The 18,393-nt window shown below is 41.0% G+C and overlaps 1 protein-coding gene across 1 annotated transcript in view; it reads right to left on the reverse strand.

Moving 5' to 3' along the window:
* TM9SF2 (transmembrane 9 superfamily member 2) overlaps positions 1-18,393 on the reverse strand; it is a 44,553-nt gene that overhangs the window by 11,008 nt on the left and 15,152 nt on the right. Inside the window, exons 5-10 of the mRNA XM_015415101.1 lie at positions 14,627-14,756; positions 13,266-13,390; positions 12,120-12,234; positions 10,437-10,516; positions 10,232-10,340; positions 533-665 (exon numbers count right to left, since the gene is read on the reverse strand). Of these exons, the coding sequence (XP_015270587.1) occupies positions 533-665; positions 10,232-10,340; positions 10,437-10,516; positions 12,120-12,234; positions 13,266-13,390; positions 14,627-14,756 (692 nt within the window). The remainder of the gene's footprint in view (positions 1-532; positions 666-10,231; positions 10,341-10,436; positions 10,517-12,119; positions 12,235-13,265; positions 13,391-14,626; positions 14,757-18,393) is intronic.

Below are 18,393 nucleotides of genomic sequence, written 5' to 3' on the forward strand. Positions count from 1 at the left end.
TACCTTGTGGCTAATAGCCACTGATGGACCTCTGCTCCATATGCTTATCTAATTCCCTTTTGAAGCCGTCCATGCTTGTAGCCGCCACCACTTCCTGTGGCAGTGAATTCCATGTGTTAATCACTCTTTGGGTGAAGAAGTACCGTATTTTTCGGACCATAAGACGCACCTGACCTTAAGACGCACCTAGTTTTTAAAGGAGGAAAACAGGGAAAAAAATATTCTGAACCTTCGGTCCATAAGACGCACTCACTTTTCCTCCCACTTTTTTTGGAAGAAAAAGTGAGTCTTATGGTCCAAAAAATACGGTACTTCCTTTTATCCGTTCCAACCCGACCGCTCAGCAATTTCATGAGTGCCCACGAGTTCTTGTATTGTGAGAAAGGGAGAAAAGTACCTCTTTCTCTACCTGCTCTATCCCATGCATAATCTTATAAAACCATTCGTGGTTAGGTAATCTGGCCCCATTATGCCTGCACTGTGCTCCAGGAAGTGTTATTTGGTCCATATATTACATTTTTGTTTTACTTACATAATGTAACAAAAGTCATAATTAAAATCTGCGTTCCAGAGCCCAGAAATACAGAGAGTAGCATTCCTTTCCTTGGAGGCCTGAATATGTCACCGTGAACCAGTTTCCAACCAAATTCCTCCTGAGCATCTTCCTGAAAAGTAATTACAGCCAACTTAGTGTATTACATTGACAAGGAACAGTTACACGTTTCAGTTCTGCCTCCTTCTCCTTCCACGTATGTAGTGCATGTGTACAAAATTTTTCAGAGTAATTTGCTAAACCTACCTGAAATGCAAGTAAAAGTCTACATTAGTAGCTTAAACTAACTCAAATTTAATGTCTCCCCACTTAAAGATCCTTAAAGAGATGGGAGTACCAGACCACCTCACGTCTCTTGAGAAACCTGTATAAGGGTCAAGAAGCGACAGAACCGGATATGGAACAACTCATTGGTTTAGCATAGGAAAAGGAGTACGACAAGGATGTATATTGTCACCTTGCTTATTTAATATATATGCAGAGTACATCATGCGAAATGCTGGCCTGGATGAATCACAAGTGGGAATGAAGATTGCTGGGAAAAAGATCAACAACCTCAGATATGCAGATGATACCACTCTAATGGCAGAAAGTGAAGCGGACCTTAAGAGCCTCTTGCTTACAGTAAAAGAGGAGAGCGCAAAAGTGGGCTTGAAGCTCAACATCAAAAAAACTAAGATCATGGCATCCGGCCCCATCACTCCTTGGCAAATAGAAGGGGAAGTCGTGGAAGTAGTGACAGACTTCACGTTCCTGGGATCCCAGATCACTGCAGACTGTGACAGCAGCCATGAAATTAAAAGACGCCTGCTCCTTGAGAGGAAAGCGATGGCGAACCTAAACAGCATGATAAAAAGTAGAGACATCACCCTGCCAACAAAAGTCCGCATGGTCAAAGCAATGGTATTCCCAGTAGTCATGTATGGCTGTGAGAGTTGGACTATAAGGAAGGCCGAGCGCCGAAGAATAGATTCTTTTGAACTATGGTGCTGGAGAAGAGTCTTGAGAGTCCCTTGGACTGCAAGAAGATCAAATCAGTCAATCCTAAAAGAAATCAACCCTGACTGTTCCCTGGAAGGCCAGATAATGAAACTGAAGCTCAAATACTTTGGCCACCAAATGAGAAGGGAGCACTCACTGGAGAAGACCCTGATGCTGGGAAAGACTGAAGGTCAAAGAAGCCGGGGACGGCAAAGGATGAGATGGTTAGACAGTGTCATAGATGCAACGAACATGAAGTTGAGCAAACTTCAGAGGATGGCGGAAGACCGGAAGGCCTGGCGTGATCTGGTCCATGGGGTTGCGAAGAGTCGGACTCGACTGTGCGACTGAACAAAAACAACAACTTATACTTTTGCTGTGCAATACCTTCTGCAAACAATTTCTGGGCAGACAGAGGAAACTGCTAGGTGTTGGACAAGATCTTGTAGAAGTGGAATCGTGGTAAGTCTGTTTATGTTTTCATTTGCACATTGCTGGATCCAACCCCATCTATCAAATGCGAAAAATTGGACTTCTCTCATAGAATAGTTATAAAGATTAACAGGAAAGCCACTGTTAAAGTATTTTGTACATAACACAGTTTACAGTAATTCAAATGCAGTCACTGACTCATGTTCACTCTAGCTTAGCAGCACACATGACAGCTAATTGCAGTCATTCTGAAAAACATGCTGCCTTGCCTCCCTTGCTTTGTAAGAAGGAAAAGAAGAAATTAAGATTTTAGCATGAAACTGCGTCAGTTCCCTCAGCATCACAAGCCATGATGTACCGACAGGAATTCTGCAGGCAAACATCAAGTGCAACTTGTGGCAATGTTTTAACTAATTTACAATCACAAAATACTTTCCCAAAAACTTCTAGATACGCCAGTTTGAAATGGAAGTTTCCACCTTTTCATCTGGTTTTGTTGTCAAAGTAATTCACACCATTACTTTTAACTGCTCTAAAGTAATATAAAAAGATTTATTTCAACAGCCAACAAGAATACCAGTGATAGCAGCGTGTCAACTAGGAACCTTCAGATATCTGGCTAAATCAGGTTATAACTAGGCACATGGACAGCAATATTAAGCTTGGCAGGTTATTCCAAAATCTGGGTGCAACCACAGAAAAGGCAATGTTCTCCCTAGTCACCCACCATACTTCCAAAAAGGGAAGGCATTCATAGCAAGGCCTCTGCAGGGAATCTTAACAGAAGGGCAATTTCATACTGAAGCAGGGAACCAGAGATTTCACAAGGAGACATTCACAGAAGAGTACAGTAGATAGGTAACAAAACCAATTTTAAGATGCTTCTCATTACTGACCGCTGGCGGTTGGGCTTCTATACCCACAGAATATTTCCTGTTATGGGTATGTAATCCTAGCCATAAAAAATACTAACATTCTGCCAGTAGTTCATTTTTCTTTCCAGGGAATGTGGATTTTTACACAACTTCATATAGTCAGAAAATGGCAGCTCATTTGAAAATATAAGCAACAGACATGTTCGTCCACTGTTAGTTGCAGCTAAGACAAAATAAGGCTATGTGAATAACAAAAGGGAACTGATTAGCAATGTGTTTACCTAGAACAAAACATGCTTAAGCACTTACACCAGTTGAAAACACCATCATTCAGAAGGTATGTTACACCATAAAACATAAAACACCGCATCTTGGTCTTCCATGAAGTGCAAAAATATAATTTATTACCTTAAATAAGAAACTGGCTCATTAATCAGACAGATGAGATTCTTGGGGTCACTGTACTGCAGCTAAAGTTGCGTTTCAAAAATAGAGCCATGAGAGGTTCCTTCTAAATAAAATGTGATGGCATCCTTTTGGTGTCTGGTCTAGAAGACCTTGGGGTTCGTTTATATAAACACAGAAAAATAAATTCTGGACACAAGATTTTTAAAAAGACTACCACATTTAATTGAATAAAATCAATTGGACTTGAAGGAATGTATACAAAGCAGAAAACATCCAATAACAACAACAAAGGCAAAACAAACAGTAAAGGGCCAGGTCACTGGACCAATAAAAACAAGAACTCACTTCTGTGAGGCCAGTTCTTAAGGTAAGTCCATTATTAGGTTGAAGAGAATGGGGGTCGTTTCAACGCAGACTGTAGCCAGCCCCACCCTGGGACACCTAATGAGTGAGTAAAAACAGCAACTACCTTTTCTTATGTCCATTCCCCTGCCTAAGGCAGCCAGCTGATAAGAATTCAACTCCCTAGTTAACCCTCTTGGCTTGTGAAAAGATTAGGGAGGTTTACAAAGACAATTCTCCACAACAACAAGATCTTGCAGCTGAATATAGTTGTGCTGAGAGCAGATTGCTTCCATTGACTTACAAGGCTGGGTCCTACTAAACTTATAACCCTTTCCCACCAGCAGAGCCAACAAAATATAAGCCTAAACAGCCTCCGTTCTTTACACCTCCCCCACTCCATTAGCGTGGAAAGTGAACCATGAGTCAACAACAATATAACATCTAAACGCAAAGCACCCAGCCGATCAGACCACAAATAAATGCCTAAAGCGGCAAATGCTACTGAGTGCTAACAATGTATTCAGGCTAATTATGATATGTCAACTTCCAGAGCTCAATCCAGATCTTCATAACATCTGGATACAGAGTCAGCCAAAACGTTATCTTTCCCTTTGACGTCAATCACATCAAAGGAGAAGTCTTGGAGGCTTAACGCCCACCTCAAGACTCTAGAATTATTCTCATTTATTTTATGTATAAATGTCAAGGGATTATGATCTATTTTGAGACTGAAATGTACTCCCCTTAAATAAGTTTTAAGCTTATTCAATCACCAAACCAATGCTAACAATTCTTGTTCCATTACGCTATATCTTCTTTCTCTTGGCAACACCTTATGACTAAGGTAAACCACTGGGTGAAGACACCCATTGTGGTCTCTTTGCATAGGATATCCCCTCCCCAAGAGAATTGTGGCCCTAGCTAGGTATTAACTACACAGTAGTTCATTGTAAACCGCTCTGAGACCCATTAGGGGTCATGGGCGGTATATAAATCCCATGTAAATAAATAAATAAATAAAAATAAAGACCACGCCCAACCCATTTTTAGATGCATCAGTTCTTATAATAAAAGGTAATCTACCGTTCGGGGTCTTAAAATAGGGGCATGAGCCAAGTGTTGTTTTAAGGCCTCAAAGGCCTGCTGACAAGCAGGTGTCCACTGAATCCTGACAGGGGCATTCTTTTTACATAAATCTGTAAGCAGGACTGCTAACTCACTGAATCCTGGTATAAACCGGTGATAAAATCCACATGCCAAAAAAAGCTTAGGACCTGCCTCTTTGTTATTGGGGATGGCCATTTAACTATGGCATCCACCTTTACCTGATGTGATTCAATTCTTCCATCTCCTATTTGATATCCCAGATACAAAACACTATCACTAGCTATCTGGCTTTTGCAAGTTTAATGGTTAGTCTGGCCCTTTGGATCCACTGAAATAATGCATCAAGATGTTGAAGATGCTCCTGCCATGTCAAGCTAATAACAGCTATGTCATCCTGGTAAGCAACTGCATAATCAAGACCGTCTAAAACGTGATCCATCAACCTCTGAAACACTTTACTTGTGGAATTGATTCCAAATGGCAAAACATTAAAGCAGAACAGTCCCATATTTAGCCCTTTCAGTTAAAGGCACTTGCCAATATCCACTAGTAAGGTCTAAAGTGGTTATATATTTAGCATGAGCCAATCTCTCCAAGATCTCTTCTATATTTGGAGTTGGATATTGGTCAACTTTGTATGTCTTCTATAGTCCACACAGAGCCTATATTGCAAGGAGTCCCCCTCACTAAGTCTTTTCTTAGGTACTATGACTAGAGCATTAGACCACTGAGAGGAAGTTAGTTCAATAATACTCATTTGCCGCATCTGTTGGATTTCCTCTTCTTTTTTTTTAAAGATTTTTTTATTGTATTTTCTAAACTAAACCTCTATGGGGTCAGGGAAGGGAACAACCTAAAACTACAAGTAACAAGAGATAATTAATACATATTTTGAATTAATTGATGTTTCCCTAATATCAAAACGGTAATACATGAGTTACTGCAATAAAATTGTAGAGAATAAAGCGAACATTCAAAAACAGATTTGACTAAAGTGTATGCTTCTTAGCTTAAAGTTATTGATTAATAATAGGTATCAGATAGTCAGAGTTACATTATTATACTTATTTTCTTCCTTTACGTTTCTTTTCAAACTCCCTTTTATATTTTAGGAGGCTTAGGAGCCATAGCCCCCAATTCTGCTTCAGAGTCTAAGGATTCAGCCAATGAGGAGTTCTTAGAACTTTCTTCTGTTTTTCGCTTGTTTATTTTGTTTATATTATCTCCTAGCATGAACTAGGGTAGGGTAACATGAGTGATCCGAATTAAAGGGACAGAGTTATCATGCAGATCACCAGCAAAGGTCATGAGTGACAGTGCATTAAGATACGTTCAAACAGAATAGCATAAAGGTCATAGTGACCTGTTGATTTATAAACTAATGGGAAAGTACAGTATAGAAAGAAAAAGAAACAATCTGCATCCCAACTGGGTTTATTTTAGATGATTAATACTCTGCACTGGTTAAATAAAGAGTAAGTGGTATTTGACCTGTAGGCCAACAGGAATAATATGGATGACCCATGGAATCAAGAATTCAATCATTGATTGTAGCAGAGGATGCAAACCTGATGTTTCGCCAGCAGCTGTGACTGCCATCCTCAGAGGTATAACACAGAAAGATGGAGTACTCTCTGTGTCAAGGTGAGAAGAAAAATGGTACGCAAGTAATTTATATCTACTCAGGAAGGTGGGGTAGGGCTGAGTGTGAATGATGTCACATAAGAGTGACTTGTGCGGGCTAAGGAATCCCCCAATTCATTGACGGTTCCGAGGGATACCATGGAACCTAGAGGAGTGGCAAACTACCTAGACTTGCCTCCCAATGCATACTTGCCAATTAATTCTGAGTTCCCCATGAAGATGGAAACAGTAAGCCTTGCCTGCGCTGGAAATAACACCATTGAAAAGCCCTGTAGGGTTAAATATCAGTGCTGAGAGACTACAGCAGAGCTGCTCTGTCAGCCTTTAAAACTAGATCTTAGGAAAAGGCCTTGGAGCGGAGCTCAGCAGAGAACTGGTTCTGACCTTGGAATCCAGGCAGTCCCAATAGAGTGAGTGGCCAAAAACCACAGCAGGACTTAAGCATAAGTAGTCTGTTGTCTAGGTCATGGCTAACAACATGAAGGGGAAACTCCGCCCACCTCAGCCACTCTTCAAAACTACAGAAGCTGAAAAGGTCCAAACAACCCCACCTAAAGGGCACAATAGCATTCTGACACATAATACCTTCCACAAAGGGGCACAGAGAATTTCAAGGCTGTGTGAGCCCATGCCTCCACAGATTCCACCGTGGACCTGAGGACAGCCAGGGCACAGCAAAGGTTTAATGAGGCCACACGTCCAAGCTTCTGGTCAGAACTGACAGAAAGGCCGAGAGGTGAAAGATCCCCTTCAGAAAGGCAGCCTTCTGCCAGGCCACGCCTCCCAGGCTGTTCTCTCTCGGCACCGAGAGAAGGAAGGGGGGAGGGAAGGTCTTCTAGGTTGACATCGAAGGCATAGAGGCCAGAGACCCCGTAGGGAATGACTAGGCAGAAATGCTTTGACGTCGAGGGGGTTTTGACTTCAAGGCACACAGCCCAAGCCCATGAAAAGAGCCAGTTATTCTGAGGCTCTGTCTACAACACCCCAACACAAAGGAGAGAATACGCCTACATTCAGACTCCTTTTTACCACACCTCAGCAGAGGGGGAATAGGTCATCATCAGGCTGCTGGGCACACAGGCGACCTCCTAAGAGGGCCGATTCAGCCAGGCTCTTTGTCCTCACAACTCAGCAGAAGAGGAATAGGCCATCATCAGGCTGCTGGAGTTACAGGTGACCTCCTAAGAGGGCCATTTCAGCCTGGTTCTTTGTCCACACACCTCAGAAGAGGCGGAAATAGGCCTTCATCAGGCTAGGCAACCTCCGAAGAGGGCCATCGCAGCCTGGCTCTTTGTTCACCCCTCCTCACCCCTTCTCACTGAGGAAGCCTTTGGAGAGAGCTCTTCTGAGTCCAGCTCTTTCCACACATGCCTTCAGGGGAAACTGGTGACAGCAAGAGCAGGCAGCTCTGCTGTGTGAACCCCTAGGCAGCCAAGGCACAGAGAATGCCCGTTTATCAGCACCATTTTTAGTCATAATGACACAGTGGAATTCCACACACAAAAAAATCTTCTTTAGACGTATTTCTTGAATAAAAACTGTTGAGAGAGAAAAAAAGATCTCCTCAGTCTCAAAACTGAGGTGAGGAAAAAACACAGAGAACAGCAGTGGAGATGATCTCTCCGTGGCGGCAAAAAGTTTAGCCCACTTGTCACTTGATCTCTAGCCAAATGCATTTGCAACAAGCCCATTTGCTGGTCATTCTGTCCCGATACCTGCATCCTCAAGGTACAGAGTTGTTGAATTGGGTCCTGTCCAGCTGATGGTGCTCCTTGTTGGTCTTGCTTCTCCTTTAGGACTGCCCCTAGAGCTACTCCATCCTGGACCGCTGCATGCTGGCTCGGGGACAGTAAGGTTTTACGAGCCATCTCAGCACCATCCTGCACTGATAAATGCTGTAAAAGAGAACACTCTTCCAGGTCTCCGGTCTGTGTCTGAACTTGCCATAATGGATCATTTTCTAAACACAAGACTTCCTTTCGTGTAGAGGCAATTTCATTCTGATCCATAAAACATCCATTAATAGCACCCAGAGAGTCTTCCAAGAGTAATTGTGATCCACAGGGCCTCTCAGTGAACATTGTGTGACCTCCACAGGCTTTCCAAGCCTCATATAAGCTCCAAAATAAAATTCATCAGTGGGGACCACCAACTTCTCATTCTGATTAATCCTCTTTACAAAATAATAAGGAAAAAGAAAGAGGGGAAAAACTTGCTTATTGCTATGCTTTCTTAAAAGTAACAAAAAAAATCTTATCACAGAATACCGCTGGTGCTGCCAATTATATTCTACCAGTCTCGAAAACCGCTACCACCATGTGTGGTCTAGAAGACCTTGAGGTTCATTTATATATATATAAACACAGTCACTCAGCAAAATAAATTATGGACATAAGATTTTTAAAAAACTACCACATTTAATTGAATAAAATCCGTTGAACTTAAAGGAATGTACGCAAAGCAGAAAACATCCAATAACAAGCAACAGCAAAACAAACAGTAAAAGGCCAGGTCACTGGACCAACAAAAACAATAACTCACTTCTGTGAGGCCAGTTCTTAAGGTAAGCCCATTATCAGGTTGAAGAGAACGGGAGCTTATATGAGGCAGCTGGCTCCACCCTGTGAAGCCTAATGAGTGAGCGTGTAAAAACAGTGGCTCCCTTTTCTTATGTCCATTCCCCTGCCGTAAGAATTCAACTCCCCAATTAACCCTCTTGGCTTGTAAAAACGTTAGGGAGGTTCACAAGGACAATTCCCAAAACAACAAAATCTCACAGCTGAAAATAGCTGTGCTGGGAGCAGATTGCTTCCAGTGACTTGCAAGGCTGGGTCCCACTAAACTTATAACCCTTTCCCACCGGCAGAGCTAACGAAATGTAAGCCTAAACAGCCTCCGTTCCTTACAACTGGGTACCACAGGAAGTGCTGGATCATGCTGGCTGCTGTCCCATCTCTCAGGTCCCATCCAGCTATAGGCGTGGAGACAAAATGGTCACTGGTGCCATTTCCAGAGTCCAATTCTGAAAGACTCTGCTCTGCTGCAAAGCATTTCCACATTTTCTTTTTTGACACGTGGGAATGACGGTAAAATCCCCACCACAGCAAGCCCGCTTCACGTTTCCTTCACCATGTCTGGCAGCCACAGTGTTTTGGCTAGCTACTGCCTCTGCTGAAGGCAGCTTCAGGCTCCAGAAGAGGAGAAAAAAAAGAAAGACTGAAAGATCAAAGAGGGACATGTTAACTCACAGAGCTTTCCTAAAAAATAAAGACACACAAAGAAGTAGAATAAATAAGCACAGTAGATAAGGAAGTGGAGACTGCAAGGGCAGAATTAAAGAGAAAGAAAATAAGACCCAAAGAAGATCAGAGCTCTCTGAGCTTCCTTGCACACCCTATGGAGGCAGGAAAAGAACTGAACTGCACCACTGGTGGGAAGACAAAGACTGCGACAACTTCTGCTCCAAAGTGTGATGGGAAAGGCAGCACCCATTATTCAGAATTATACCCCTAAGCTCCAGATTAGAAAATTCGAATATGTAAAACTGCTACAAATGACAAGGCTGTAATCTTAATCCTATCTATGAAGAATTGAGTACCTTTGAACTCAGGGAACACATTTCCAGGTAAGCAAGTTTCAGAGTGAATAGTACAATGCAATTATTGCCAAGCCAGATTTTAGATATTTCAAGCTCTTGTTTTCATTATTACATTGAGCGCTTTGGTTGCTACATCCTCAACAGACACATATGTGCCAAGACATTTTCAGAGAAACAAAAGCAACTTATTGATAATTTAGCATCATTTTTATTAAGAGGGGTAATTAAGTAACTTCTTTTTATTCACTTAAAAAATAAAAAATCCAGTAAATGGGAAAAAATACTTACAGTAGAATCCATTTGATTATATCGCGCAATATCTTTGTGTAGAGTTCTCAACATGATCATGGCTACCATTCCAGAGAGGAAAAGGACAATCACCAAAGAATTCATAATACTGCAAAGAAACGAGGTTACCATAAAAGTTAATACTTTTAATACAAAAATTATTGCTTCAATATACTGAATTACATTAAAAAAACAACTGCCTTACCTAAACCACTGTATGCGGGTATGGGGCATGGATTCCAAAATGTAGTCCCATCTGGATGCCCATCTGATGTCTTTGTTTTCCTGAAAAGTACATTCTTCGTTATCATATGTTTTATAATTGCAAGTCACTCACAAATAGGGATGGACACGAACTGACTGATGAACTAAAGTTAGTCACGAATTTTGGCCATGAAGCAGTGCTTGTGAACTGAAGAACCGCCATGAACCTTTGTGAATTTTGATAGTTTGTGAAGAGCAACTGGTTCGTTTAAATGGCTGGGAGCTATTTAAATCCCTGCTTTCTGCTCCCCACGCAAAGCTACAGGGATCAGAAAGCAGGGGTTTAAATGGCGCTGGCAAACAGCTCCAGGTGGCTCAGCTGTTTAAAGCGGCTTTCTTGGGCATCCAGCCCCTTTAAACAGCTGATCCGCATGGAGCAAATTATTCTGCAAAAATCAGCTGTTTAAAGGAGCTGCTGCCTAAGAAAAGCCCTTGAAACAGCTGAGTCACAAAGCAGGCTGCCCCTATGACTCAGGTGTTTCCGATCTAAAGAGCTGAGCCGTGGGGGCAGCCTGCTCCCACAGCTCAGCTGTTTAAAGCCGTAAACAACTGAACCACGGGAGCCCTGACTGGGTTAATCGTTTGCCCACAAACCAAATTGCATTTGTGTGGTTTGTGCCCATCCCTACTTACAACAGCATGTTCAGTTTCATATTGGAATTGGAACGTAACTAAGAGCATGCTGATAAGCAGAGTTACACTCTAAATACACTGCAGGGTGTATGTCTGTAAGATACCATCAGTTATTCTTCATAATGTTGAACAACGTGTCTTCAGAAATAATTTTAGTCTTAGATACACTAAAACCTATTAAAATTTCATCCCTTACTTAAGTCAAATCAAGAGCTCAAAATTCTTTGCAACTTCAATGTCATTAAGAGCACTGAAGCACAAGGTATCTTAAATAAGAGGGCATTGATATTAATTTTAAAAATCATGTGTGAACAATGTACGGTTTCATCTGAAGCATAATTAAAAACAATACCTTGTGAACACCTTTTAGCAACACCTGAAATACTGTAACATACATAAATAGATTTATTAAGGTAAGCTCACAATCACCATGTTCCCGTGTAACCAGGCAATGATTATGTTTGCCCAGATGCTAAGGCTGCATTCAGATATAACACAAACAGGTTTGTTCCCAGTGGCCCCAAAGGCAGCTTGCTGCTGCTGCGTCCTGCTTGTCTCACTCCTTCCCACTCCCCTTATTCAGGGCGACTGATAGCCTGATGACAGAGCAACATTAGAGGAAGGCTGCTCTCCATGCTGAGAGTGGGGGGGGGGGAGAAGAGGCAAGAGACAAATTGGGGTTCATGGCCACACAGTGATTTGTTACTTATATCTGGTAGACTACCAAGACTGTTGTATAAACCACTGTTTCTCATAACACCTGAAGTAGCCTAAGCTGTTGATAAATCGTCTCAGTATCCTAGCAAAGTGGAGTTCATATAACCATGTAGAGGGGTTATTCCCCTTGGTAGTCCCTTAATTTTAGATGAACCATATCTCTTAAGCTGCTTTTTCATTAATATTCAATAAAAAAATTATCTTTAAGCTTACGACACCCAATATTAACACAGGCCTCCTCCCCAGCAGAAGAAAGAAAAGGAAGCACACTAACCTCAAATTTTACTGAATATGTGTAGGCAATTTGGACTTCTCCGCTGGTAGCTGTGTTACTTATATCCATAGGTGGTCCTGAGCAATCTGGCTTCTCAATATTTGTATGCTTGTAACTGTTAAGCAAGAAGACAGGAGGAAGAGGGAGACACACTGATGAGATGATAGACTTGAATACAACAAACACATTTGTTCACAGCCACAGCTTTCCAACAGCTAAAACCAGTCAGGAACCATTTGATGGCCCTGAATAATATAGACACCTACTTATAAAAACAGTAAGTTTAACTATACCTAAAATCAAAAACAAATCAAAGGCAGTACAAGAGGAAAGAAAGAAGAGACACTTTTGGGACACTGAACAGATGGCACTCTACACTAACAGAAGATCTAATATGAATCAGAATAAAGTCTGATTGCCACTTCCTCTTCTAGAGGATAATGCTTGACAATACATAAAAGTTAATGAACACATGACAACATGGAGTTCTCTAGGCCCTCAACTTTCATAAAAGAGAATGTTCCCTGGAAGGCACAGTAGAAGCTTGTTGCCATATAGATCCCACAGTGAATATTGTAATTGGGAGGGGGGCTGGATTAATTTCTAATTGTTTAGCAGCCAGTAAGCTTTCCACTTATACATAAAAGCTTTATCAGGCAGAACAGAAAGATGGTCGGCTCTCAGCTGTATCAAGAGCAAAAAACCTGAACATACACACACTTTAAATTGCTTCAGACAGACAGTCGTTTAATGACAAACTATTAGTGCTCACAAACAAGTTAACCATTATGATCTTTTATTTAACACTGTATGCATATTAATTCTAAGGAACATCTTTTCAGAGATATTGTGCAGGTTTCTTTGAGGGGCAAGGACAAAGTAAGGACACAATGCAGTAATCACACTGGCACATGTTTTTACAATATGCCTTGTCCATTACTGCTTTCCAATAAGTCACCTGAAGATCTTAAAGATGTTTCACTTGCACATGACTCATGAATGTCTGGTTTGTTAGGTTACGTCTACTGTAGCTGGCACATGAAGACTCTTTGCCTTTTCAAGACCAATGTTAAGATCATCAACCAATACCTTATCCACCAGACACCGCCCAAACCTTTTTGTCTCACAAGCAAGCCGGATTCTCACCTTTTTGGTTCAAGCTTAGCAGCTACAAGTCTTGAGCCAGACTGTTCATTTTCTACATTATGGTAACTGATTGTGATATCCACATGGTTGAATATGTAGAAGGTATCCGGTTCACGAAACTCTGTCTACAGAAAGACAAAACCAAACAGAGAGAAAATTAAAACAAATATTTCTACTTGAGTGAATACGCATGGATAGTCTTTGAAGGACCTGGACTGCTACCTAGCGGTAGAATTTTACGGAATTCTAGCTACGATAAGAGGGTAATGATGAAATATCTATATGTGTAAGAGGTCCAAGATTCAATCACCTCATCTATCCGAACATGAACTGGAAGAATACAGAGATTCTTCCTTCAGTATTCCCATAACCAAAGTATATGGCTACAGATGAGTAGTCAATAGTAACAGAACTGATGGTAATTCCAGTTTTCACATGGGCATTCTGAACATGAGATGATGCATACATACATGGGAACACTTGCTGCCCCAACCTTGCATTCTACAGTAAAGCGTACAACTAAAAATGTGGTGTCACAGATGGTATCTAAATATTTGGATCCCAAAAAAACCATAATAAGCTCTTATTAGCACAGCCCGATAGGAACTAGCACACTGCAATTAAACCGTTTATCACTCTTCAGCCAATTCCACCATGCAAAACTTTGGGCTATTCTTCAGTGTGGTTTACGTATAAAATGAATCATTAAGCAATGACTGCCGGGAACAGAAATTTCAGTCACAAATTTTCGATCTTTCTCTAAAGATTTCAGAAATTAAGTGAAGCCTCCTTGTGATGTGTGAAAGAACATACAAGAAGGCTACACACTAGCGTCATCATCCACCTTCCTTTAGCATTCAGCCATGACTGAACTGTAGGTAACAGCCTGAGCATACTGCAGAGACATCAGGAACAGGAAAACTAAGTGGCATGACATACTAAGATATGCTGGCTTGGATTCAGCAGTAATTTCTGCTGACAAAAGGAATTTCCACGAACAGGGCATGACTTCCTCATCTTCCTCCCGCAGCCCCAAATGCACACAGAAATACTGCTCCTGAAGACAGGAGATCCCCCCCCCCAGAACAGCATGGGGGGTCTGCAGCCCACCTTCCCCCTTCCACTTGCAAAAATCCTCCAGTAGATCCAAGGTCTAAGATAGCTAAAAACTAGGCTTTGTGTATCTACCCATTTACTTTCTTCTTCTCAGTGAGAGGATGAATAAGTAACTGTAGTGTAGTGGAGGCAAAGCGTGTTCCTACCACTGAAGCAGCATTAAAGGAACGAAGAACACAAACCGAACGCACACAATGGATCTTTCATGCATTCGTTAAAAAAAAAAAAAACTGCTTTAAACTTGCACTGATAACGCAGGCATCTTTGGGTTTTGCATCTTTAGTTATATAACAACCAATAGGAAATCCGGGATTGCAGAACTTCTGGTTATCTTCCACCTCGTAACACCACGTCACAGGCATGTTATCCACAATCCTTTAAAAAAAAAAAAAAGTGGAGTAATATTTTGTCTTGAGAGGCAGCATAGCAAGCTAAAGTCCTGTTTCATCCTAGAATAGTATCCAGTGACTGACAGCTCCACTTACAGAATACAACTCCCTGCCACACAGACTGCTCTGGGCTCCTCCTACCCAGCGTGCACGGAAGCACTGAATATGATCAGACTGTCTGCAGTTGGAGAAAGAAACCAATGAAATGCACTTCCTCCCCCTTCAGCCAAAGACCACTTGTGCCAGCAGGAAATAAGCACTGGCCACAGCCTATGATGACCTAAGAAGGTTAGCACCTTTTAATGTGTAATTGTTTTTATGATTTTATGATTACTGTATTATGTATTCCTTGTTTTATCTTTTTGGTAGCCGCACTGAGCCAGCTATTGCTGGGAGGGCGGGGCATGTGATAAATAAACAAATAAATTATGTAACTAGTATAAGCATGAGAATTGAAGCGCTTCTAGTCTTGGAAAGAGAGGAGCCATTCTAAGTTTAAAAACATCAATCATTTTCTCTGCAATGCAAAAAGCACAGAGCCATAAATAAGCTGTTTCAGCAAATCAATTATTACAAAACTAAAAACAAAACCTGGGAATGTTATATGTTATAACTATATTGTTATAAACCCGAAAGCTCAGTTACAAAAGAACAGCAAAATGCTATTAGTTTTGTCCCCATTTATGTACCTTACCACTCTCATTAAGGAAGTATACAAAAATAATTTAAAAACCCACATTATTATAACCAAATCAAAAACTATTATTAGGCTTTTGTTACAAATCGCATAAGCAGATCACATTATCAATAATGCAATCGCTTTTTGTTATAGTTATAACAAAAAATGGAAAAGAAATATTAATAGTGAACAGATACGCCCCCAACCAAAGTCAAGAAAGATTCTTTAAAGATTTGCAAAGATAATGGACAGCCCTGTCTTGATCTGTAAAGGATCAAGACAGGGCTGTCCATTATCGCCCTTATTATTTATTTTTGCTTTGGAATCTTTGAACAATAATATACAAAAGAGTGATCACATAAAAGGGCTGAAAATAAAGGGTGAAGAATTTTAAATTTTGGCTTTCGCAGATGATTTACTATTTATATTAGAAAACCCTAGAACATCCATACTCTCCTTGTTGGAGGAGATAAAAATGTATGGCAACGTTGCAGGTCTTAAAATAAACTATAAGAAAACAAAGCTTATATCGAAAAATTGTCAATCAGATACTTTACGAGTAATTAAAGAACTAACGTCGATAGAATTTGTCAAATCAACTAAATATCTAGGCATAAACCTGACTATTAAAAGCAGCTCCCTAATAGGGGACAATTATTATAAATTGTTAGAAGAAATCAAGAAGGACTTGTCAAGATGGAAGGATATACCTTTATCTATCATGGGCAGAATTGCGGCAATTAAAATGAATATATTGCCTAGATTTTTATTCTTGGCACAGAATATCCCTGTCTTAAAGAACCAAACTTTTTTAAGGAACTAGATAAAATTACCAAAAAATTTGTGTGGCATCCCAAAAAAGCAAGGATAAGATGGAAAATCCTGCAGGATAGGAAAGAAAAAGGGGGGATGAGTGTACCAAACTGGTTCTTATATTATGAAGCGGCCGCCCTTGTTTGGATAAAGGAATGGCTTTTGTTAGAAAATAAGAGAACGTTAATACTAGAAGGGCATGACTTGTTTATGGGTTGGCACGCTTACGTTTGGTATGGTAAAGATAAAATACACTCCAATTTCAATAGACATGCGATTAGGGGAGCATTAAATAAAATCTGGAACGAGATTAAGCTGAGATTCTACAGGAAAACCCCAAGGTGGGTCTCTCCACTAGAAGTGTTCACAAAACCTACACTTATATCGCAGGACATAAAAGCTAACTATGATGCTTTACTGGAAAAAAACAACAAATTAAAAACTGAAGATAAATTGGTACAGGAAAATAACCTTTCATGGTAGGAACACACATTAATACAAGATAGATATAGCAAAGATATGGTAAGGGGCTTTGATCGTGATAAAAATGAACTTGATAAAATCTGGTTGTCTTCCAATGATAAACTAATCCAGAAACTTTATGGTTTCTTATTGGATGACTTTGAAATAGACAGAAATATTAAAGAAGCTATGATATCATGGACAAAAGATTTGGGGAAAACTTTAGAGATAGAACATTGGGCAAAAATTTGGAAATCAGTAAAATATATGAGAGCGGTAGCGTATAAAGAAAATGTTTACAAAATGTTCCACAGATGGTATTGGTCCCCCGATAAAATAGCCAAATGTTATAGTAATACATCCAATGTATGCTGGAAATGTAAATCAAATGTGGGGACCTTTTATCACATGTGGTGGAAATGCAAGATGGTTCAAAATTACTGGAAAATGATACGCAAGGTCATACAAGAAATTTTGGGACTGAATCTTGATTTAAGACCAGAAATCCATCTCCTAAATGTGGTACCAGAAAGTTATTCCCGAACACATTACTATAAAATTAAGACTGGAGTTCAAATTTTTTTTAAAAAATGCTTTGTAGAAGGTGATTGCAAGCCATCGTTTTTAAATACCTATATTTGAGTAAGGCTACTTTGTATCTTTCCTAGTCCTGCCCCTTTCATGGGTTGCTATTATTCTGCAGCTCCTTACTACGGCATAAAAAACTGAACTAAGGCCCCGGTCACACGGGCAGGAAACTGCGGGGGAGAAGCGTGGCTGTTTGCCCTGGGGCAAACTACTGCGCAGTTACTCGATCAGACCTCCCGTGGAGGTCCTGTGGAGGTACCGTGGAGGTTCCATGGCAAGGGAGAGGTGCTGATCACAGGACAAGCCGGCGCGCAATGAAGAAGCGCGCGCCGCGGCAAACTGTTTTGTTTTTGTGTGTACACGACGAATGCGCATGCTCCGTTGGGTGCGTGTGCGCATCCACAGAGACGTGGACAAAAAAAACACACCTTATTTGCAAGGGGACATGGGCGGGTGCCGGATGCCACCGGAAACGCGATCAGACGCCCGCCCTTGCCCCGCAGTTTCCGGAAACTAGTACCTCCGAGGTACTCGTTTTTTGCCACGCAGTTTCGGCTGGAAGCCTCGGTTGTGCCACGGGAGTGCTACACTTCCCAGATGTGCTGGTGAGATTGCGCCCGGAAACTCCGCCTGTTTTCCGTCTCACTTGTGTGGCTTCTGTTTCGTGTGACCGCAGCCTAAAATTAGTAACCCTACTGTGCCAAGGAAGCTTCGTCTGAGATATATAGGGTGACTTTAAAGTTGTTTTTTTAAACCAGCTTCTGTTTTTTCTTAATTTCCAACGTAACAAGTCAAATTTCTCTCTCAATGGAGATTGTTTCAGGGTAAAAGCTTCCAAGAGTCAAAGATCTGATCACATCTGACGAAGGGGACTCTCGAAAGCATATATCTTGAAACTCTTGTTGGTCTCAAATGTGCTACTCTCTCAATGGAGGAAATCCATCTCAGCATGGTGGACAGTTATGGCAGTTAAGAAATTACGTTCCATTTCATGAAGAGTCCCTGTTCTAGATACCACATGGTCAAAGATACTACATTTTCTTGAGTGCACAGCAGGGCTCTATCAGAGAAGGCAGAAGGT

The sequence above is a fragment of the Gekko japonicus genome, unplaced genomic scaffold (genome assembly GCF_001447785.1).
Source record: "Gekko japonicus isolate JY-2015 unplaced genomic scaffold, Gekko_japonicus_V1.1 scaffold52, whole genome shotgun sequence".
Classification (NCBI taxonomy): Eukaryota; Metazoa; Chordata; class Lepidosauria; order Squamata; family Gekkonidae; genus Gekko; species Gekko japonicus.